Raw genomic sequence first — 23,293 nt, 5'->3', positions numbered from 1 at the left:
AGGGAAAGAATGAATTAGATATAAAATATAGGGAGCAAGTATCGCTACCTTGCAGAGAGAGAAATTCAAGTAGGTAAGGAGAAATGGAAGGGGAAGAAAAAATAATCTTTACAGCAGGCGTTTTAAAGCTCTGATATTTTTCCTATTTGAGAACTGAATACCAATTTCAAATGCATTCACTCTTGTCAAATACTTGTCAGCGATAATCCACTCTAACATCCTCTTACTGAGCAGTTTCAAAGGGATGGAGGCAGCAGGTTGAACAGCACTACACAAACAGCAGCTCATTTCAAAGTGAAAGCAGAATCAAGTGCAGCTCCTTCAGAGAAGTGCTTTGAATTTCTTGGCGGAAAGGCAGGGGAACTCCCCGTTACCTCTAAAACTTCTCCAAACCTCGGAGGGAAAAAACACACATCGTTTTCTTATTGTTTACTTGGTGCTCTGAATCTCCTGACGCTTTTGGCGCAGCAGCCAAGAGGACTGCCTTAGTGGGATTCCCTGCTTGCACACACCTTTACACATCAATACCGTCAGGGCTGGATAGTTGATGCATCCTGCAGGTTCTGATCATGTTTGTTTGTTTTATAGAGCAACATAGTAACAGAAGAACCTAAAGCAATAGGAAACTCTTTTTCACTAGTTCTAATCTTTCAAACATCATCTGAAATTAAATTTGAGAATGTTAGCACTGCAACTTTAACTAGGAGTAATCAAGGATGCAAGAGGTGTGTACGTAAGAAAGCATGATTAAAACAGTTAACTGATTAGTTATATGCTGGACTGAAAAACCATAGGACTGGGCTTTTCCCAACCACAGGTTTCAGGTTTCTTTGAAATGGCATAGCCACTTTTATTTGGTAAATCAAGGTGAGATACTACTGATTTGTTGGAAAGACAAAAGTAGGAGAGAGGAAAATGGGGAGAAAGAAAGAAATAACCCTCCCACCTACCAGCCTGGCTCATTTTATTACCACAGGAGTATTGTTTTAATAAGAAAAAAAAATAAGTGCCATGCATCAAATCCCATAAGCTTTTGTAGATTCCCAGCAGATTTGTGATCATTTTTTTAGCTGTTCTGAATTGAAAAATACTTGTCTGAAGACAGAGGAAGAGTTGATGCTTTCCAGGTCCATCTTGCCCTCAGTCTGTTACTGAACAGAAAGCGCAATCTGATAATAAACAACAGAGCACACTCACTTCAAAAACACAAGTGGAAAACCATAATAATACTGTGGTTTAAAACTAACTTTGGCTCCTTATGCTCAAATGCTTCTGAAATGAAGAAGTCTGCAAAGCTCTTCCTAAAAAACCTGTGTCTTTCACTTCTCCCTCCGCTGTTTCCAGTCTTTTTACCTCTCCTCTCATGATACGATGTCCTGGCAAGCATGTGCTCACACATCAATAGCACGGATCGTGATTAGTCTCTCTCTGCCTGTTGCATCTCATGCTTATGGTGACTTGGAACAGAACATTATCAGAGCTGCCGGCAGAGACATTCTCAGGAAATGGGAATGAAACTGATTACCCACTTCAAGACAGCAAAGATCATTCTGCTAGATCAAAGTACAAACCAGCAGGGTTTTTAACAAAGAAAACAGTATCTGAATAAGGTTAACACATTAGAAAGGGATTTTAACAACATAATGCTAGATTTTGACATCAGAATAAAAAACTATCAGAAACATTAAATATCTTTACAATTTGTAAGAGTCTACTCAGCAGTAACTGAAATTCAGAAAGTCCCAATCCAATAACAAAGTGCAGTGTATGATGTCTGGAATTATTTGAGGACAGCCTTCCATTTGCCTGCTTCACAGTCCATAATACAAAAGGCATCACTGGAGAGAAATGCTCAGCATATACACTTTACACCGCGTATACTCTATGGACTGTTGATCACATGTAGTGCAGCCTGTTGAGGGACAGAGGGCCAAGTCTACTGTCCTGGTTTCCATTTGAAAGCTTGTTTTAAGAGACAGACAGAAGTATGTGACATTAATGTAGTCTGCTAATATTACCTCCTATAAAAGAAATGGATGAATATGGATTTAAAAATTTGCAAATATTAAAAAAATACCGATAGGAAAGTATTTCACCAGTATCGTAAGTGGAAAGAAAAAGAACCATGAGAATTAAGAAAAACAGTACCATATAAAAACCTCTTTACTATGAGGAAATGCATATTAGGATTTTTTCTAAGAATTGGCTTAGAGCACTGTAGGAACACAAGAAAATAAACAGTTAAAGCAAAAGAAAGAAGGGAAGTGACAGAACTTAATTTATCTGATTTCACATCAGCAACTTTAAATTGTGATGTAGTTAGACTAGCTACAAACTTTTAAGACTTGCTACTGTTTGAGTAATCCACAGAGAATAACTTTTTGCACTTACCTTGTTACAGACAGAATAGCAGGATTACGTTTTACTTTTCTGACGAATAAGGGCCAAAAGTGTGCCAGCTAAATAAAATCCTTCCAGCACTGCACAACCACCAATAAGCATCTACCTGCTATTTCGAGTAAGCTCACAAAATGGTTAGTTAAAAACATAAAACCAAAATCACCTGCAGAGCAATCGTGGTATTCTTCGCAGGATATTTCCCCACCAGTCCTTGTTCTTTGCGTTTCTTGAATTTCCTAAAGTAGTCCTGTATCAGGAAGGTGGCATAGAACTTCCCCACGGTTACCTCATCATCTAAATGAACAGACCAGACAGATCTCTCCCAAGTCAGCACATTTATCAATAGCCTGTACACTCCTATCTGATCTGGGGGAAAAATGTGATGGGTGCAATAGGGACTGTGCTTGCAGCTTACAACAGCGCAACCTGGAACTAGCTTAAAAGCAATGCTTTAGCAAGCAGTTTAGCCCCAGTCAGTGAAGTGAAATCATCCTTAATAAAGCAGAAAATACTATATTTTACCAAGTCTCATGTACTTCTGAGTCAGTTTGCTTAAGTTTCTAGCCAAACCATAAACACGTTTGTGTATGAGTAGAAGCTGAAAGACTGGCTCTAGTTACTCGGAATAAACAGATTAAGGTAAAAGCTACTATGACTTAGAAACACTCATGTTCATAAGAGTGACTCTGTAAAAAACAAACAAACAAAAAAAAAAAAAACCCAAAGTCCTGCTAACAACATCTCTATTTTTTTCCCCACTGCTGAACGAACTTGGTGTATCAGTATGGCATTGTTCTAACAGCATAAGGGCTTTGACATCATTACAGCCACTTTGCTATGCACTTTTTTTACTCCTCTCACTGCAATACCCAAGCATCTTCCAGTTTGAATTTTGTTTGCATCCCAGATGCTCCTGTTGGGCTGTATCTTACTGTCACCCAATGAGAGATTCTAGACTCTGAGGAAATCCCACAGAGTTTATAGCTTCATATATTTTCTATGAGCCTCTTCTTTAAGTGAATATTTTGTCCTTAGCCACCTTCTAGATAGGTGATGATGATATAGTGAATAGGAAATGACACGGTGCTTTCCCACATTATTGTATCAGCTAATCGAGAGATTAGGCAACACAGCAGGGACCTCTAGGGGGAAATTGCCAGTGCTGACAGAAATGAAAATAACTTCCATCGGTCAGTTTGGTACCATTCAAAAGATACCCAAACGGCAAGTGCAAGAAAACCTAGCATCTTTACAGAGTCACTGTTGTGAACACAATCCAAATTACCAAGTGCTCAAAGTTCAAAGGTACCTTATGAGGATATCGAAATCGCCCAGTTCATAGCACGCTCAGAATGTATGTGCCTGCTTTATGAGTCCCATTGAATCACTCAGCTCTGCAAGTTTGATCTCTGGATGAGTAACACTTGCCAGAAAGCTAGAAATTATTTTCTATTCAAAAACATTGCTTTTGTTTTCACACTCTTCCCCTAAAGTTATCTGCTGTGTTGCCTAAGCTCACAGTTTTTTTCAGGATCTTTCGCTAGTTGGCTACAGCTGTACAGAAAAGGAGGGCTGGTGTGGTTTCGATGTTAAAGTTCTCCCCGCTGTTAGAGCCCACATCCTGGTGGACCGTAAATTCTCATCATCCCAGTTGCCCTTGCTGGGACAGAAAAGTGCTCAACACATCTCAGGATCCGAGTTACTCTGTAGAGCTGTGACTTGACTGAACATGGAAAGCTAGCATACCCAGACACATCTTAACACACCTTTGTTAGAAAGCATGGATTTTTTTTAGTTTGATGCAATTTGTTTTCTCCATACTTAAAACTCTCTAATGAAGCTTTAGGATAGACCTGAGTTTGGTGTTGTTGTTTTTGTTTGGTTTTTGTTTGTTTGGTTGGGGTTTTTTGTGGGTTTTTTGGTTGGTTTGTTTGTTTTGGGTGGGGGCTGGGGGGTTACATACAAGCAAATTGTCAAGTCAATTCTCCAATTGACTGTGATATAACTGTAATGTCATACATTAACGTTTGATTAAAACAGCCTCTTTGTTGACTTTGTTTTAGCAATAATAACATGTCCCAATATATCTCACTAATGATAGTATTTCTAATAGTATTTTACCTGGAATATGAGAGGTTTTGCTAACTGAAATATACTGAACTTTATTCTTTTCAAGACTTGCTTTCACACCAGACGGATAGGGAAAGCCAATTCATGACCAACACTGTTTAAACTCATTTTTCTCTCTGTAAAGTTTGTCTCAAAATTAATCCTCTACCATTCAAAATAAGCTGCTCTCATTACAATGTCTGAAATGGGCTGTATGCATGTCAGACAGAACAACAGGCTTTTATCCTCAGTAAAAACACACCGGGGATGTATTCTCCCATCAATTTATTTGTCTTTAAATGTGTCAAAGCACAAATACCTATAATATTTGCTTTAAAATATTTTGGTTGGGAGACCGGTCTGTTGCAGGAAATGCCTCAGCACTCTGAAGAGCCTGCTCTGCCGAGTACTGACATCTCTTCAGAGGTCCGAGTGCCTGCGGTTCCCGCTAGGAAACACCAGGGACTTCTCACAAGAAAAGGTCACCAGACTACAGCTGAGTCGCAGCAGTAAAAAGCTTCTTACTCAACTTGCCAAACCTAACTTCTAATCTCGTTGTGAACATTTGCTTTGGTGTTCATCTGGGATCACCCTTGGCAGCTCCCCAAGAGACTAACGGTGTTTTGTATGAGGAGAAGGTCCCTATGAAGCATCTAATCTAAACTTGCCTGCCTTCCTTTAGCTGAATCCACTGCGCTGCCACGTAGCCTTGGCCAAACTCCCCACATAAGCCCTTCCCCATCCTTTATACTATTTTGTTTCAAGAATTGGAACAACTTTCAAGGAAGTGATATAGCAAATGGCTCCTAGAAAGAACAAGCACACAGAAGTGACAGACTTGTTGTAACATACACTACGTGGGTGGCACTTAGAGCATGTCTCAAGTCAGACTATGACACTGCACGACGACTGACTGTCCCTGAGACGACAATACCTGCAGAGTCTCAGTATACAGCAATGAAGGGCCCTTGCTGATCACTCTGGGCATGCACCAACTTTTTAGAAGCACATAGGTGAACGCATTACCGGCTTGCTGCACCGTGCATGCCGCCGTCTGTACGTACAAACAAGATGCACGTGTACTTCACAGGCACAGTCAGTTGTACCGCAGACACGCGCACACGAGAACTGAAGCCTGGCCAAGGGGAGCCATCCTTGACTTTGCCGTTTGAGTAACACACATACAGCCGGATACGGACAGGTAAAGGGAGGCAGCTAAGCATAACTGACCACAGGATAGACAGTTCTATAGTAACAACTAGTGACAGCAAAAGGAATCGCCTCCGTAGGAAGTTTTTGGAAGAGGGCAGAAAGCATTAGGCAGGATTAAATGGGCTTGTAGGTGGAGACAGGAGTTTAGAGAATAGAGGGAAATCTCTAGTGACTTGTATATATTTCTCTTAATCTCTAGCCTCCGAAGAACGTTAACTCATTCGTACATTCAGGCATTTAACTGACAGTCTATGTTTTTGTAAGCAGTTTCATTTTTCTGTACCAAAAATGTGTTGCTGACTATTAGCAGTTTAATGAAGTTATAGTCAGGGGTTATATAACCAGTATCAACAATGAACTATCTGTCCATTTCTAGTGCGCCTATGCGTAATTCAGGAAAAACCACTATCTGATGATTTTCATTCTGCTCTGCACATCCCTGTTCTGCTTGTATTCCGGAGGCATGGTCACAAGCACACGAATGATCTAACATTCAGTAATTCAGCAAAAGTAATACTGGAGAAAAACACTATAAACTAGGCTGCTCAATACTTTTAACTGCAAGTGATTTTCACATACTGATTTTGGATGCTTTGTTGATTTATACACTGAAGAGAATTTTCTGTCTCCTAGCAGACTGTTATTATCAGCTGCCACTGCTGTTATTGTCATAAACAATTTTCTACTGAATATTAGTCTTTAAGAGAAACTAAATTTCTACTGTATACTAAGCTATTTTACACTCCTATGGCATATGAGCGTAAAATAGCTGCGTTCCTCTCTTTCATAGGTGGGTTACAATATTTTCAATTTTCAGGTAACCCATAACAAGGTCTGCAGGGAAACAAACCAAACTGATATAGAAAATTTGTGAATCTTAATGACTTCCCAACATGTTCTTATTCATACAGGGTCATAGAAGCCATACTATTTCCTATCAATTGAGCAGTGATCCAGGTTTTCAGCCTTCTAGCTACACTGAAAAGCTACATTTGCAGTATAAACATTAGCAATGAATTTTAGTATAGCTGAAAATAAATACACAGCTTATATTCAGCAATGAAATGAAGCTGAAGTTAACAGTGAGTTACTAAGTAAGATTAGTTCTGGGAATGTAATCTTTACAGATTCTTTGTCAGATTGATTTAGGCAGGCACAGCTCGCTATTCTGAAGCATGCATCTCTATTTCAATAAAAAATGTAGGGGAATAAAGTTGGCAAGAGGCAACACTAATTCCATGCCACCACCCTAAAACAGAATTGCTTCAGAATATTCGGAAAGACTCATAGTTGAAAGGAACAGAGGCTGCAGAAAAAGCTCAAGCACATAGTTACAACAATAACAAAGCAGTTCATCTATGCCATGCAAGCACTTAGGTGTAAGGCTAAAACCAACAGAGTAGAACACAAAAAGTTGTTTTAAACGTGCAGTATCAGTTCCCCTTTGGATCGTCAAATTTGCTAGATTTTTGCCTTCATCCCCACTCCCATCCGGCAGCCACCACGCCAGGAGCAAGTGGGTCCCTCCGGCGACAGAGCTAATGCTGCTGTTGGGTCATGCAGCAGCGCAGTCAGCACGCTCTTCATCCCAGAGACTGAACGCATCACCTTAGCACAGGGAGCAGCCTCCACCACCACGGGGCCTGGGGCATTAGTCTGCTTCCAGACCCGAGCCTGATCGGTCCTGAGAGCTGCCATAACGCTATGAAAGTACCGTGAACTACGAGAAACAGCAAATGATTACGGCGGACCTAGGTACTGGATGTCTAGGTAAATGTATCCTGAGGGTTGGCCAAAGTGCAACAGATCCTGCACCTTTAAAACTTGAAAAAGCGAGTAAAAAACAGTCACCTAAACCTACACTACAGCGTATTAACAAAAATTTATATATTGAAAAGGGCTAAATATATATATTAGAATATATATATTTTAAAAGAGAGATATAACCAATGTCTGACACATCATTTTACAGCACGTAGGAACAATATACGTGCCTTGTAGTTCTCGCAAATGTATTGGTATCATTAGAATTTGGGTATCTCTTTACGTGGGCCGTATTCATATCTCAGTCATACTGGCATAAATCTGAACCATTTCCATTATCTGTTGACTATGGAACTGCTCTGGTTTAGACTAGTGTAACTGAGATAATTTAGCCTTTTGTTTTATTAATTTAGCAAAAAAAACCCTAGCAATTAAATTTTTTCAGTTTTGTCCCAGAAGTATTCAACATATACAAGGATATAAGCTATAATGTAGGGTGCAATGTCAAGCTTAATTAGTGCAAAACTTGTTATTTAGCTCAATGCATTAGTTTAGTTTAGTTTGCTGAATGACCTGAAATCAAGACTAGATTTAGGCCTAATAAGGTATTTTTTTCCAAGCAAGAAAATAAGCATAACATTTTCCTCTCTTTCTTTTTGATCCAAGGAAGTTGTTCTTATCAGCCTTATATGTATTATCTAGTGTAACAGGATATAATGTTCTCTATATTTATTTTGTTATTATTGTTAGTTGTCCTTCAATGACACTATACTTGCAAAATTTGTAATTTTATTTCTTTGGTTCCTAACAATCTAGGAAGATCACAATGCAGAGAATAGCACATTGCAAAGTTTATCAGACTGACCGCCAGCCGGAGGGACAACTTGGTCGAGTAATTTCATGCTCGTTTTCTTCCATATTTTCTTTATAACTGCTCTAAGTTCTTCATTTGCTTGCTCTAGATTACCTGTGGCAATGAAATAGAGAAAAGGAAGATGGCAATTATGTTTCAATCAGCTGCAATGAACGATCCTTTGGATCTTTATTAGCTGCATACAAATAAAGACAGTGATAAGCATGCTTTGCAGCAGGCCTAAGCTAGAAGAAGTAGCAGATAACAATATTACAACAACTAAAGAGAAAAAAAGAGTGTAAAACAGTGAGCTCCTGGGCTTTGAAATCAGCCTCTGGAGTACTGCAAAGGTTAACAATAATTTACAGATCTTGGATCTACTCCGTCACTGCTTCATAACGTCCGCCTAAGTTGTGCAGAAAGTGATGACTTGCTCTTTGCAAGCCACTTCTTTCTTGATCCAAAGATGAGCCTTTATTTTTTTAATCATAGTAATTACTCAGTTGAACAGGCTTGAAAGTTCAGGCGACTGACTACTGAGCAGTTTTTCATCTCTTGCAGCTCACCTCAGCCCCAGCAATGCCTACGGGGGCTTAATCTCATCAGTTTGTTATTGGCAGCAGAACTCAAATTCTGCTGAGAATGCCAAAAGGCATAGAACAGAAAGTAGAAAAAGATGATAAAATAATGAAAAAATATATGAAAATAGAAAGCAAAATTCTCTGAAATGTACTATTGTTTTTAAAAACTTCTCCCTCCCTCACACAAATGACAGAAATCCTTTCAACCCTGTCACAACCAGCCTCCACCACACGGGATGTTGCTTTCAAGCATGACAAAGTTTTAGTTGCACCAATGCAGGACCCAAGGCACCAAGTTAAAGAGTAGTAAGGAAGGAGCATTGTGGTTGGATAGTAAGGGGAAATCATTCACTCCTTGCGCTAGGGCTCCTGTTATGCCACTGCTACATGTCTTTATCTGACCAGATCAAAGCATATAATAATTTCTGAGATTTCCTGGGCCCTGGCCTCACTATCCCCTTCATTTCATTTTCTAGCAAATCATTCCCCACAACAGTGAATACAACCCATGATCCAAAAGCAAACCAAACCCAGTGTGACTAAGGCAGCCTTATTCATATCCAACAAAATGAATAAAGCAAATTGTAACTTTTCCTCATCGTACCTTCTGACACGTGCAGTGAAGGCCTTACGGCTAACTTACCTTCTGTTTTTATCTTTAGAGCAGTCCTAACCAAGGCAAACAAAGTAGCATTGAACATGACCGTTCCGTCACTGTTTAGTGGCATATTCATGGCTACTAACCTCTGTAAATGAGAAAAGGAAAACAAATTTTATGTGGCTTTGTTTGAAAAATACCTCCTGTAATGTCCATTTCTGAAAAGCTGATGTATTCAAAGAATAATATCCACTGAGAGGCATAAAAATTACATAAATCTTCAATAAAAGATGGGTCTTCCATCCCAGCTGTGTATAATAACCACCCAATATCACTTCTTTCTGCTGTTAATCACATGCATGCTTATACAAAAGCTAAAACTGTCCAGTAGTTTTCATGAGCTATTTATTGAGTTAATTTGCACACACTGAAGCCCACACCTTGGCTACGACTATGTCACACTATGCGAGGATTAAGGACAAATGCAGGTATTGAAGAGCCTGCACTCCAGTTGCAGTCATGTTCCAGTTTTCCCATGGGTTCCTCCAGCCTCATCCTCCACGAAGAACCACAGCACCAGGTCTGTCTTGTATAAGCTGATTTATTTCTCAGGTAACCCTTCAGTGATGCTGTGCACCTCATGTGCCGTCTACACTGAATGAGTGAGGGGCTTTCCTCTTTGGCTGAGTCCATCTCTGCATTAGTGTTCATCTTTCACCGCAGTATCACTGTGACCCTGCCTGTCAGAATAACATTATTCAATCTATCAAAGTCTTTTCCTAATGTCTGACTTGGGTTTTCTTCTATTCTAGTTTAAAAGCCCAGCTGGATAATTTATCTTAACACACAGATACAGGTTTGCTTTAAGTATGCCTTGTGGCAATCCATTTGAATGTAACGTTCCATATGTCAACTTACCTATTTATAAAACAGATATAAAAGAAATCCAAATGACAACGCTGTTCTAATGATCCTTTAATTAAAAGGCTTGATCTTATTCCTACTGAAATTGCTAAACCCACAATATTCATAGTTCTGAAGTCCTTAAATAATGTGATTATACATCTCCTTTGTGTTGCTTTTCAGCTTTCATATCAAAATGCGATTAATCCTCATCTAAATTACACATCGTGCCTGTCTTCTCACTCACTGCTGCATATTGTACTGCACAGTTATTCACTTCAGCTTGGTTTGTCATCTTACAGTCCCCACTCTTCAGTCTCATTGCGATGTGCAATGTGCCGCAAACTTCTCATGAATGTGACTGTAACAGTAATGTATCAATACTTAATTAAAGTAAACTACTACCCTCTTCTCCCTGGGACTGAAGAGAAATCAGAAATGTCACTGGGTTGAAGCAGACTTCTAGGTGATGCCTGGTCACCAGAAACGCTGCGATGACGCAGTACATACACATGGTAATAACAGACATGACAGATTTACAGACCGACCCCTTTCATTCTGATCCTCTGTGAAGAATTTTACATTGGTGGTAACTACCCAAATGAGTACACTGAAAGAAATTACACTAGTTTTGCTGTTTTAAGTTAAGGCTGCAAAAAATGGGAAAATTTGAGAGTGAAGGAGACCTTGTAGTTTTACTGCGTATACACGACACATACAGGGCAGAACCAAAAGAATGAACGAGCTGAGAGAGAAACCTAGGAAGAAAATAGGGTAAAACCTACCTTGCAGGCCACTCGGTGAGGGCATAATTTGCCAAAACCAAGTGGTGGCTGAATGCGTCTCAGTAATGTAACCACATCAAGATGCTTTATCCTTCCCCTAGAACCAACACACATGAATTACCAAACATACATCCATTCCCAAAGAATACACTATGCTCTGCTCTTACTGCTGTTACCACATAAATCTTATCAGACAAAGGATCTAACTTACTTCGCTTCAGGGTCATATTCTGACCATATCCTTTTGAACTCATCCAAATGATGGGGACCCAGAATAGACCAGTCACGTGTCAGATAATCAAAATTATCCATGATGACAGCCACAAATAAATTTATGATCTAAAAAAGTAATTAAGAACAATCTGCCTTAATTCTTTTGACATTTAAAAATTCTTCAATAAATAAAATAATTATAAGGTAGCAGGTTAAGAATTCAATCAAATAAATTGATCTTATAAACAATGATTTTTGGCAAATACCATCAGATATCACAGAAAATACTTGCTAACCGTTTGACTAACTGCAACTCTATCAAATAATGATATGGCCAGGGTGTGATTCTGTCTTAGAGTACTCAGTTTCTGACATAGGCTGTAACATGGCTTTGTTTCTCTTCCTTGATTTGCCAGGTCCCACTACGTCATACATGTGTTTGGCACAGTGTAGATCTCGGGAAAGAGCTTTTGTACTACTGGGATTCAATGTCATAACAATAAGACTTTGGCATACGTTTTGTTAACACAGAAGGTGATACAGAGCAGCAGAAGGTGTATGTTTACTTTAGTTCATGGAATTCTGTTTGACCGCTCTCCTTCTGCAAGAAGAGTACTGTGAATAGAGCAAATCAACCAGCTTAGACCAGACACCTGCCGTAAGGAAAAACATTTTTCAAAGATTATTTTATAATCCATTATGAAATGGATTAGGAAGAGAAGTTATTGTTCATATCTCATGTGCCACAGTTTGAGCACACTTGTAGAGACACAAATTCAGAATCTGCAAAGTCTGAAAAACAGAAACAGTGTTACGAGTAAGTCAAAGGAAATGCAGCTTTATTATTGATGTTTAATGATACTCTCGATGATTTGGGTTGGAAGGGGCTTTAAAGGTCGTCCAGTCCAGCCCTCCTGCAATAAGCAGGGACATCTTCACCTAAATCTGGTTGATCAGAGCCCTGTCCAACCTGACCTTGGATGTTTCCAGGGATGGGGCATCAACCACCTCTCTGGGCAACCTCTTCCAGTGTTTCACCACTCTCATTGTAAAAATCAGTGTAAGATACAGGATTTAGGACTGTGTCTAGAAAAATATAACCTTGCAAATGTATTTTAGATACAGGATTTTCAATCATTCCCCAGACCCACAACTCTCTAGTTCAAAAGAAAGTCAAAATGCCAAACTCATTTCTGTTAAAAAGCACAAGCTAGACTCACCAAAAATGCACAAAGCATGTAAAAACTGATAAAATAAATGATGGCAAAATTGCTTCCACATGTGTATTCTTCCCCTGGATTATAATCGGATTCTGGATCACAGCGTTTTCCAGGTAAACATGCCAGCATGATTTCCTGCCAGGCTTCTCCAGTTGCACACCTTTATAACATCACAAAGACAAATTAGGCATTATTTGATCAAAATGGATTAAAGATGTATTAATCCATTCAGATCTGACAAAATGGTTGGAGCTGTACATGCACAAATGTGAAGACAGATTGTGAACTTTTCAGAGCGGGAAGTCATGAAGAAAACGCAGAGCGTGTGTCAGAAATGACAATCATAGATCTGACACTGCCGACACATTTTATAAGGCAGACTAACGCACCATAAAGCCGGGCCTGTAAATCTTTAAAGCCCAAACTGTGATTTACAAGTTAAATACTTATTGCAGTGGAGCTGCTGTATATGAAAGCGGTGTTGCGTATGAAAACCTGTCGTAAGAGTTGAAAGTAGCTACCTGTAAGATGGATTGCCTTTTCCTCTACATGCTTCAGGAAATGCATGTCTCTAACTTCTGATTTTGCATAGTTGGGTAACGCCTGTGTACAGACCCATGACTTCAAATATTTAAAGAACATCTACATATCTGTGACATTTTTGGCTGTGTTCGTTACCTACTTTCAAAGGCAAAAGTCTTTACGTGCATAAAGTGACAGATCTCATTGGGTGATGCCCTTGGTCTCAGATAAGGAATGACCTGCCAGTTTTGCCAGGCAGAGTAGGAACAATAGAGAGGAGCCAAGTGGAGTTAAAGAATCACAGGCAAGAGGCTGTCACCTTTAGAGGCATCCCTGTTCCATGTCAGTCCCCCTCCTTGCTCCAGGACACTCTGACACCACTAACCTCTCTAGTGATGGAGATTCCATAATCCCCATACATCAAGATTTAGCTACTTTTGCCATCAGAAAGTTTGGCCTACTGCTTATCTGATATTTCCCTTCCCTGAGTTAAAGCCTCTGCTTGTTGTCATATCTTCCGCAAACGTAAAGAACAGTTTATTTCTTTATCTTTGCAACAACCTTTCATTTTTCCAAACGGTCATGCTTAGCTGTGCTTCTACAGGTTACAGTAAGGGCGGAGTTTTTTTCACCTTTCCCAGCACCTACTCAGTGATATCAGGGCTGACTGTGTTTGGGCTCTACCTGAACAACCTCACTCCACAAATGAGATGTTTCGCAGTGGGTGTAATGAGTTTAGGTCTGGGTCACCTGCTTAGCACCCTGCTGTGCCAGGGGACACGCAGCACACAGCCACACAGAGTACGGGCTCATTACGCTGAACTGCTTCCCACTTTGAACAAACCCACGGCACAAGAGTTACGGACATTTTTCACAGATGAATGAAAGGGGGTGCAATAAGCAAGAGTTAAACTTCACTCACCTGAAGAGAAGCAGCACAGCTTGGGGAAAAGTCTGAAAATTGTTGTTTCTGTTTATTTGATTGTTGTCCCTCATGGCCACTTTTCCAAATACCTACAATAAAAGAGGATTTGGGGGGAAGAAAAAAAAAAGACAGCAGAGAACTGCAGCCCAAATTCAGGATACTTAACAGGAACTTCTGCCGTGTCGCTGGCCACCCAGCCGAGTTCTGCAGGTACCTCCTGAGGCAAGCACTAGATCTCGTGTGGCACAGAGACTGCCATGCAGCTGAACCACGCTCCCAGTCACAGGTCCCTGCTCCATGCCTTCACCTCCTGCTTTCCTGCAGCCTGTGCCCTCTCAGCTGGCTATCCTGTCCTTCCACTAGAAATGGCCCCGTAGTCTGAATTTGAGGAGCAGTTTCCTGACAGGTATCTCCTCTCTAGCTACCTCCAGTTATTAAGACTAGAGACTCTGTTCTGCCCCCAGAGCACTTCATCCCAACAGCATGTTTTTACATTTTAAGTTACCAAAATCCTTCCTGTGCTTTATACATCTTGCACATATATCCTACTCCTGATTAATCACAGACCGGGCTGTGCCTAACCTTTAGCTAGATTCTTTTCCTAGTTCTGTTCTTTTCATGTGGTAAAGACTTAAACATAATAAAAGCTAGAGTTTTAATGCCTGATTCCCAAAACAAGTCTACAGTAAAAAAATCCGCCACGCATTCTTTCATACACTCATGCGTAGGGATAAACTTCCCAGCACGTGGAAGAGGAGTGGCTCCTTTCAGCAAACCAAGATACTATAAGCTCACACCAAGCTCTTCTCCTACATTTTTCTGACTTTCTGACTACCCAAATCACAGCCGAAGAAAGATTTTTCATTACTCAGAATGTTTCAATAAGCACCTTAGCAAGCAAGTCTCAGAGTGGCCAGGACTGTACTTCTTTTCCACACCAAAAGAATGAATCTATAATTACCTGCATTCCAATGACAGCATAGATGAAGAACAGCATGGCTATCAGAAGAGCAACATAAGGCAGAGCCTAGAAACGGGACAGGTACATTGTCTTTTAATAATTTCATGCCATAATTTCAATTTCCATTTACAAAAATAATTTCTCTGTACGACACAGGCTTTCCAAGGTTTTTCTTCCTATGCAAGTGCTTAAAATGTTATTACCTGTCACTCTTAATATGCTGCCGCATACAACGAACACAAGCTTCATTATATTTTAAATTATTTCTGCCAGCAATACAGGGGGAAGAATCATCTTTAGCAGTTTTTAATTTTATTTTCATTACTGATTCTGACAACACATAGATACTTCCTTCTATACAGTTACAGAATTCCATTAACTTCACATGCATCAGTTTTCAGCAGCAAGGATTCAAAAATCTATTTGTTACACTTATTAAATCAGTTTTATATTAAAAAAATAGATTAAATTCCTCATTTTTAGTCATCTAATAAAACGTGTGGAAGTATGAGACCTGTGTGAGTCAAACCTATCCTATCTCTTTTAGATATAACAAATATTTTTAATGAAGTACCATAGAAATCTCATGGTAGCAATTAAATAACAAACCCTTGGACTCACTGAAGTAACTGGTGAAGTTTAATTTGGCATTAGTATGCAAATATATTTATATATGTCATTACCGATAGCATGAATTTCAAATGAAATGGTTTTTGTAGCCTACAGGGTATTGCTTCATAAAATTTGGTGTATAAATGTCTGTAAGTAGAAAGCAAATTTAAATAAATTTTTCTGACCTGAAATGACTTAATGAATGTCCACAGTAAAGTTCTGATCCCTTCTCCTCTGCTAAGCAGCTTCACCAACCTCATCACCCGGAACAGACGGAAAAAAGTGATGGAGATCCTAGCGCTGTCTTCAGAGTTCTGAAGAGCATCATGGAGAAGTCAAACCAAATACAAACTCAAACATGCAACACTTCCAGAAAAACAACATCAAATGCAAAGGTGGAAGAGGTAAGATTTGAAAATGTATCTTGAGGGCCTTTTCACCTTGATAAACATGATATGAAAGGAAAAATTACATGCTAAAAACACAGGACCTGTAGAAATGCTTCACACCACATGCATTTCCAAGTTTTCTGGTTTGTTAATAAGGATCATACTGGGTTTGTTTGTAGTAGACTTCAATAGTACACTGACAATGAATGCAAACCACTGCATAACATCTTTGTAGTAAGACAGTTATGAAAAATACAGAAAAAATTGGTGGAAAATAGACATGGTAAAAAGAATAAACTCAAGTAGAGGTAAAACCACTGGGGTCAGTTTACTAATCTTACCCCAGACTCATCAGTTGTGACTGTTTCAGTTGGCTTTGGCTTTAAGAAATTAAGAACATTAAATATTAAAATCAAATAAATGATCAAAAATATCAGCTTAACCATAAACAGAAGGAAGGACATTTTTCATTTCTAAATGTAAACAAACATCTTTCAACCCAATATACTTCCTGAACAAAACATTAATATCCTTATGAAAACCTTCCCTTTAGCATTTCATGTTGGCTGGCTCATACTAAAATATGCTAGTATAAAACATGCTTAAAAGAGTCAAAGGAAAATTAATACAAAATAAAGTATCTGATCCTAGGTAAGCTAAACAAAATAAGCCATCGACTTCCACAGGTTGTATGAAAATGTAGCAGTAAGCCTAAGTGAAACTCAGGAACAGAGCTTTGGGGTCAAACTAGCCTTTCAAGGTCCCTTTTCTGCTGTGCTCTTTTTGAAGATTAATTACTCCATCACTAGAATGTAAGCATATTCAAGTGACTGTGTTTTATATCACATCAGGAGCTCCCTTAAAGCAAAGCAATTCACTCGAGGTAGCTCACCCAGTGATGAACACTGGGGTTTGCAGTGCTTACCAAGGACAGATTCTCACTATGCCAAAGTGATAGACAATTTTAGCAAAATGACACAAAGACTAACCCTCCCCTAGAGGTGCAGAGAAGGCAATACCTGTGGTCTTTCACGATCTACAAAGTACTCGTAAACCTGAACTGATGCAACCGGATCAGGCCTGGAGAAAGGGCTTCAGGATCTGACTGACCCTACAGAACAGATCTGTACAGCCCTCGGGAGCTACAGGGAGGAGAGGGGCACACTCCAACTTCTTGTGTACAGAGCCAAACTCTATGTCCTGTGAAGAAGAAACTCACTTCTCTCTTTATAATGGCTCTGGCTTTGGAGAAACCGTCTCGCTGTGCCCAGCGCTCGGACACTTCGCAAGGCAGCTAGCACAGCTCCAAGGACCAAGTGCCCAAGCTTGCTTGTGCACCGACGGAGGCACAGCAGCTTCCTCCAAAATGGAGTGGAAGCATCTCTAAAAACTTTACAGCACGAGAACAAATGGGATTCTGGATGTTAGAGCCAAATGAGGGGTCCTACTCTCTTGCCTAAAATACCCTCCTTTTAAAGGGGCACCTTTCAAAAATTATTGTCATGTATAGCAGCAATAACCACGATGCCACCCCCAACATAATGCCATCTTTCACTGAGTAAAATCTCAAGTCCTGCTGTTACCTAAGACAAAACTTGGGAAGAAGGAAGGGGAAAGAGAGGAGCTGAATGTGCTGACAATACTGGCAGTATACTATACAAGCATATGGTAAAAAACCAAGAATAGGTATTATTTTGTTACAGTCAGATCATTAGCAGTATTTATTAAAATACTAATTGTTTTGTCTCTTACTTTTTTGCAAAACATGTATATTATACAGGCATCATAAGGGCAAAATTAGGTAAAAATAACTTTTTGCTTAACTACGTGCAATCTATACATGTATACATTACTGCCCTGCCAGGATATCAGTATTTTCTGAGGTAAAGACTTTTAAAACTGTTTAAGGGATTATTACTAAAGTGATGCATTAATACTAACCAAAACCCAGATCTCATTCAACTTCAGTAAGCAAAGTATTTGCAAAATCAGCTGTAACATCTACGCTTTATAAGCACTTCACTAAAATACACAATATGCTGCCAAAGACAGCTGCTGCATTAGAAATTCCCTGCGTATTCCAACAATTTGAAATAAAACCATCATAATATGGATTAAGCAGAAATACATAAATCACATCATAAATGCCAAAATATCAGAAAACATGGAAATAATCTTCCAAAGCTGTCTACCTACTTCAATCACAAACCTGAACTAGTGTACACACCCCCACATTGCTGCTGACTTTTTGGTACAGAAAAAAAACTTACTTTTATCTGAAAACTTTAAATAAAAAGAGCTACATTATACCTTCTGCAGACAAAGCCTGAAATCTTGTATTAATCTCTGGTGAGCTGAGATTATCTCAGCTCCCATGCTGAGCTTGATACTGTCTTAATCAGCAAGCAAATTACTTAATTATCTTCCAATATTTTGTATCATCAAAAAATAAATGAAGTATTTGACAGGTATAGAACAGATTACATTACAGTATCATCACAAACTGACACTAAAAAAAAAATGAAGCAAAACGCTGGGGTTTGCATTTGGGAGGAGTTTTTCCCACTAGCTTTTATAGGAGAAGAACTGTGCCCCAATAAGCCAGAGATGATATAAGAATAGTGATATGTAATGGGATTGATAAGAACAGAAAAAGGATACTTCAGTCCTACAGATTTTTATTAAATTGTTTTCCAAAAGAAAAAATAATGAGGCTTTTGCATTATGATTTGGTTATGAAAAAACACTCACTAAATGAGAAGTCAGTAAAAAAACCTTTTTCTACACAAAACTACCTTGATAATTTCCTAATTCTCACTTGTGGAAATGCAGCCAGAGATCAGCTCACCAGAACCATGTGAACAACTCGACTGCAGGTGCTCAGGAATGATGGCTCAAAATCCCTCAACCTTTTTTCCTGCCTGGAGGGCACTGAAGGTACCCGGGTGTGCACAGGGCTGTGAAGTGCACACTCCTCTCAGCTTCTTCAGACTAAGCAGTCCTAATTGCCTGCTGCTGATGGCCGAGTGCCTGCTGCTGGGAAGTGCTGGGGGGTCGTATGCAAGGGATTATAAATTATGGACACAGGAAAGTGTAGGTCGGGAGTGAAACAGAAAAACACACTGTTCATAAAAAGTAAATTATATAAAAATACCACAGTGGAAACAGATGCTAGAAACAAAAAATGAAAATGAACTCCTCAATCCAGAGAAATTTTTTTTTCCTACTGGAGCTGAAAATATTGAACTTCTGCCCATCACTGGCCAAGCGGTTTGGGTTCTGACATTTTAGAGTGAGTGCATCTAATTTGTTTCCTTTCTAGCATTTCCCCCTGATAACACAGCAGCTTGGTTTATATTATTGAAACTAGTTATAAAGAATATACTACAAAGAAAATGTTATTCATAGTTATTTATTAAGGAAATGCTCATCTAAGAGACCAAGTTAGTTAACGTTTGTGTGTGTCCATCCAGCATGAAGCAATACTAAAATCTGGGCAACTGGGATTAAGATAAAACAGTCTTGGGTAACAATAACAGACAGACCGACAGTAACAGAGGACGTCTGCTTCCTACGGATGAGGAAAAAACACGTACTACCCAAACACCATCTCATTTGCAGCTTCAGTCGTACTGTTTGATACGTACACGTGTAAGCAGGCGGCACATTGCGTACGTTTTTTTTGAGACTGAGGGAGGGGTGCGTTGAGCTGGGAGGGTCCCTTTGGATGATGGCTGCTGACAAGAATGCAATTAAAAATATTCCCTGTGGGCAGACGGTTTGTCTACAATCTCCTCTTTCCCCTCACCTTCCACCCATCATTCCAATACTACTCGTGTCCCGAACGCTTCAGGACTGGCTGATCATTACCATGACTTTTTTGTTCCCCGGGAGACTGTGTGACTCCTAAGACAACAGACGTGCTTCTGGGATTGCTGCTGGAAGTCTGGTCATGGGTGCAGCTAGAGCAAACGAGCAGCTCCTGCCTTCACTGCGGGGCTAACAGACACACGGTGATGCGGTGCCTGAGGACAGAGATGACTCAACTATTCTACCTTTTCTGCCAGCCACGTGCCAGCGACACCGAGAGCCTGTGCTTCTGCAAAGCACTCCAAAATGATTAATTATGAATGAATGAATTATAATTAATTATAAGCCAATTCTTAAATACTTCAAATAGGCAGTAACGTATGCTTTTTCTTTTTTCTTAATCAAAGTTGAACACCGCAGCTTTCTTCCCCAAGCAATCCCAACCCTCAAAAAAGATAAACCAATGATCAACTTAAATTTCTGAGTCACTGATTAAAATGTTTGCTACCTGCTACCAATTTGGGTCAAGTATTTCTTGCTGCTTACAAAAAAATGTAGCCCATTTCCTGAAGAGTACCTCTTCATTATACTCGTCATATCGCAACAAAGTTCAAAATAAACATCCTAACTGAAAAAACTTCCGTGTCAAAACCGTGCAGAGTGGGGAGCAGATTGCGTCATGCATTGGAAGCAAACTGTAGCTGTGTTCAGGAAAAAACGAACGTGATGAAAACCAGTGGGTATTAGTATACAGTGCTGGTCAAATGCTTCCTTTTTACAGATTGGGCCAAAGGGTAGGAGAGTATGCCAAAACAAATTAACACATAATGATGGCGTAATCGTGATTACAAACCTAGAAGGAAACATCTGAATGACAAGTACATGTGATGACAACAGAGGAAAGCATTCAGGTTGCCAAAATATCCTCAGAACTGCGTAAAGTGTCTGTATCCATGTATGTATGTACACATACGATTTGTTCAGAGACTCATTACTGGCAGTCAAATGTGCTCGCAAGTAGTTTTGTTCACAGTCCCATCAGTGCTCTCTCTACTCCCTGTTCAACGTGAACCCAAGGCCAATATACATCATTTTGTAAACATTTGAATCAGTGCAAGGAACCCCAGGGTAGACTAGATCTCTTCCCCTGTAAAAGTTGCATTTAAAACTTTATAACTAACATGCGGATGGAGTAGGGTATCGTTGTGATAGCTGTCTAATAAATACTCAGTTGTCCATCAGAATGACATTAATTGTTTTAACACCTGCATGAAAGCAGCTCAGATCTTTACTTCTATGTCCAAATTAAATACTGCAACACAGTAGAGATTTCATATTGCAATAAGACTTCACACTAACGAAAGCAAAGCCATATGAGAATGTATGTTTTCTGGCCTATCCTTAAGCCTAAAAAGATACATTTGCAAAAGTCTAAAGAAAATGTATCAACAGTATTCAAAAATATCAATTAGTAGCAACAAAACCTAAGTTCTAATGTACAATATTGATGCATAAAGTGGGATTCAAACTGAGTTGCAGTGCTTTTGCTCAAAATTGGAATCCGGAATTATAGGAGGTAGATATGGGGGCGGGGGTGGATCCACTCCTCCGCACAAACAAAACCAGCTGTCCCTCCAGTTACGAGGTGAGCGGGCGGAATACAGAAACAAACACCAGCGCCCCAGCACGCTCTCCACGAGCCGTCTGGCAGGAGGAAAGAGCATCCCAGCGTTTGCATCCAACATTACGCCCTGCATCGTGCTGAGAGGGTAATAATGGTGCTGCTGCTTGCCAAATGGCAGAATCCAATGCTGGTGCAAGAGAGACTTCTCTGGTGTGTGACATTGCTACTGATCACTGTTAATTGCTACGGTAGTGTAAGCACGGAATTTTTCTTAACTTTAAGCATAAATTTAGTCCCATAGGAACTACATTACACATTTGCATAAAGGAAGAGGAAAGTGAACCCTCCATTATTTTCTTGACATTTTGGCAGCACATGAATGGGAAAAGAAAGTTAAATAAAAAATGTGAATTAAAACCTTGTAACTAGTACTGTAACAAAGTGCTCATGACTCTAAGTCATCCAGTGCTGGTCATCCAAATGGTTTCTGAGCAGACAGATCTGAAGTGCAGGTAATTTCACTACAGTCAGGCCAGATTGAAACATTTCTGTTATTTCCAAGTAAGAACTAATTCACTTATTCAGAATTTATTTCCACTTTATTTATTTCTCATTGCCTTAAGTCATATTTGTCCATCTCCCAGAATGGACTGACCGCATCTTGAGTCTCACAATCACTGCTCTGCTTTTTTTAGTTGAAAAGGAACCATTTTTATGACCACACAAGATCTTGTGTGTTATATGAAACTTTTTCAAAACAAAAGGTTACAAAACCCAGAAGTAACTATAAAGGTTTTAGTAGTGCTTTTAAATGTTTGTATTGCTGTACCATAGATATATTTACTTATATATACTTGCCTCTAAAAATTTCTAAAAATAAAACGAACATGAAAACCAATTAGGTTCATAAAAGAACTGCTGAAAGGAAGGGATATTAAATGACAGAGTAAATAAAATTAAAATTAAAATTATAGAATTAAAATTAATTCTATAAAATTAAAAAAAAAAATCTTAGAAAATAGTGTATTGCCAAAATATATGTTGCTCTGAGGTGGTTCGTTTCTGGAGTTGGTCACTGATCCAGTCTTTGAGGATGTTGAGCCGTTCTGTAAATTGCTGAACATATTAAACACTGATTTCCATGGGCACCAAAAATGTCCAAAACATGGTAATTTGCTGGATCATGTATGAATGGGATGTTACTGAATCAGAAGAATCAGCCTCAGGGCAACATACACACCATTATAAAACATTACAAAAATAATAAAAGGAACAACAAAATAAAGAGATGATGTTTGATTTCCAGAATTTAATGCTGAAATCAAGGTGATATGTAAGTAGAAAGTCCAACACCCTCTCCTGAAAAAAACTGGGTCAGATACCAACATGGTATATACGAGAAGAACTTGTCGGCCTTTGGAATTAGCCTAAATGTACACAGCTAGACCCTCAGAACGGTGCTGAGTTGTTTCCACAGCATGAGGCAATTATATATGCAAACCTATAAGGATGTTTAATTCATCTTGAGCCTCTCTACATTATTTTAGGTATTCACGTTCTTTCAAGTCGTCTCCAACATGGGTCAATTAAGACGGCCGCACTCGTGCAGTTACAACTGCAACAAGATCTGATTTTACAACAGCGCTACCAATTTACACTGTTTCAGATCACCCCTCAAACAAGGTAGAGCTTCCTTGGTTTAAGGAGTTTTATGAGGATTTTCAAAGGTGCTGTTTCAATTGTGCCTGAAATCCCACTGAAAACGAAGCCTTGTTAGCAGAGCTGTAGATTTCCCAGGATCACTGTCATTGT

At 39.3% G+C, this 23,293-nt stretch overlaps 1 protein-coding gene across 1 annotated transcript in view; it reads right to left on the bottom strand.

Moving 5' to 3' along the window:
- CACNA1D (calcium channel, voltage-dependent, L type, alpha 1D subunit) overlaps nucleotides 1–23,293 on the bottom strand; it is a gene marked incomplete at its 5' end in the record, with an annotated part of 95,331 nt that overhangs the window by 19,163 nt on the left and 52,875 nt on the right. Inside the window, 10 exons of the mRNA XM_010157852.1 lie at nucleotides 2,564–2,694; nucleotides 8,351–8,452; nucleotides 9,563–9,665; nucleotides 11,206–11,302; nucleotides 11,417–11,544; nucleotides 12,639–12,798; nucleotides 14,083–14,174; nucleotides 15,047–15,112; nucleotides 15,844–15,972; nucleotides 16,389–16,427. Coding sequence (XP_010156154.1) covers nucleotides 2,564–2,694; nucleotides 8,351–8,452; nucleotides 9,563–9,665; nucleotides 11,206–11,302; nucleotides 11,417–11,544; nucleotides 12,639–12,798; nucleotides 14,083–14,174; nucleotides 15,047–15,112; nucleotides 15,844–15,972; nucleotides 16,389–16,427 — 1,047 coding nt within the window. The remainder of the gene's footprint in view (nucleotides 1–2,563; nucleotides 2,695–8,350; nucleotides 8,453–9,562; nucleotides 9,666–11,205; nucleotides 11,303–11,416; nucleotides 11,545–12,638; nucleotides 12,799–14,082; nucleotides 14,175–15,046; nucleotides 15,113–15,843; nucleotides 15,973–16,388; nucleotides 16,428–23,293) is intronic.

Source organism: Eurypyga helias, unplaced genomic scaffold, assembly GCF_000690775.1.
Source record: "Eurypyga helias isolate BGI_N326 unplaced genomic scaffold, ASM69077v1 scaffold7118, whole genome shotgun sequence".
In the NCBI taxonomy this organism is placed as follows: domain Eukaryota; kingdom Metazoa; phylum Chordata; class Aves; order Eurypygiformes; family Eurypygidae; genus Eurypyga; species Eurypyga helias.
This window is presented reverse-complemented; position numbering and strand designations above follow the sequence as displayed.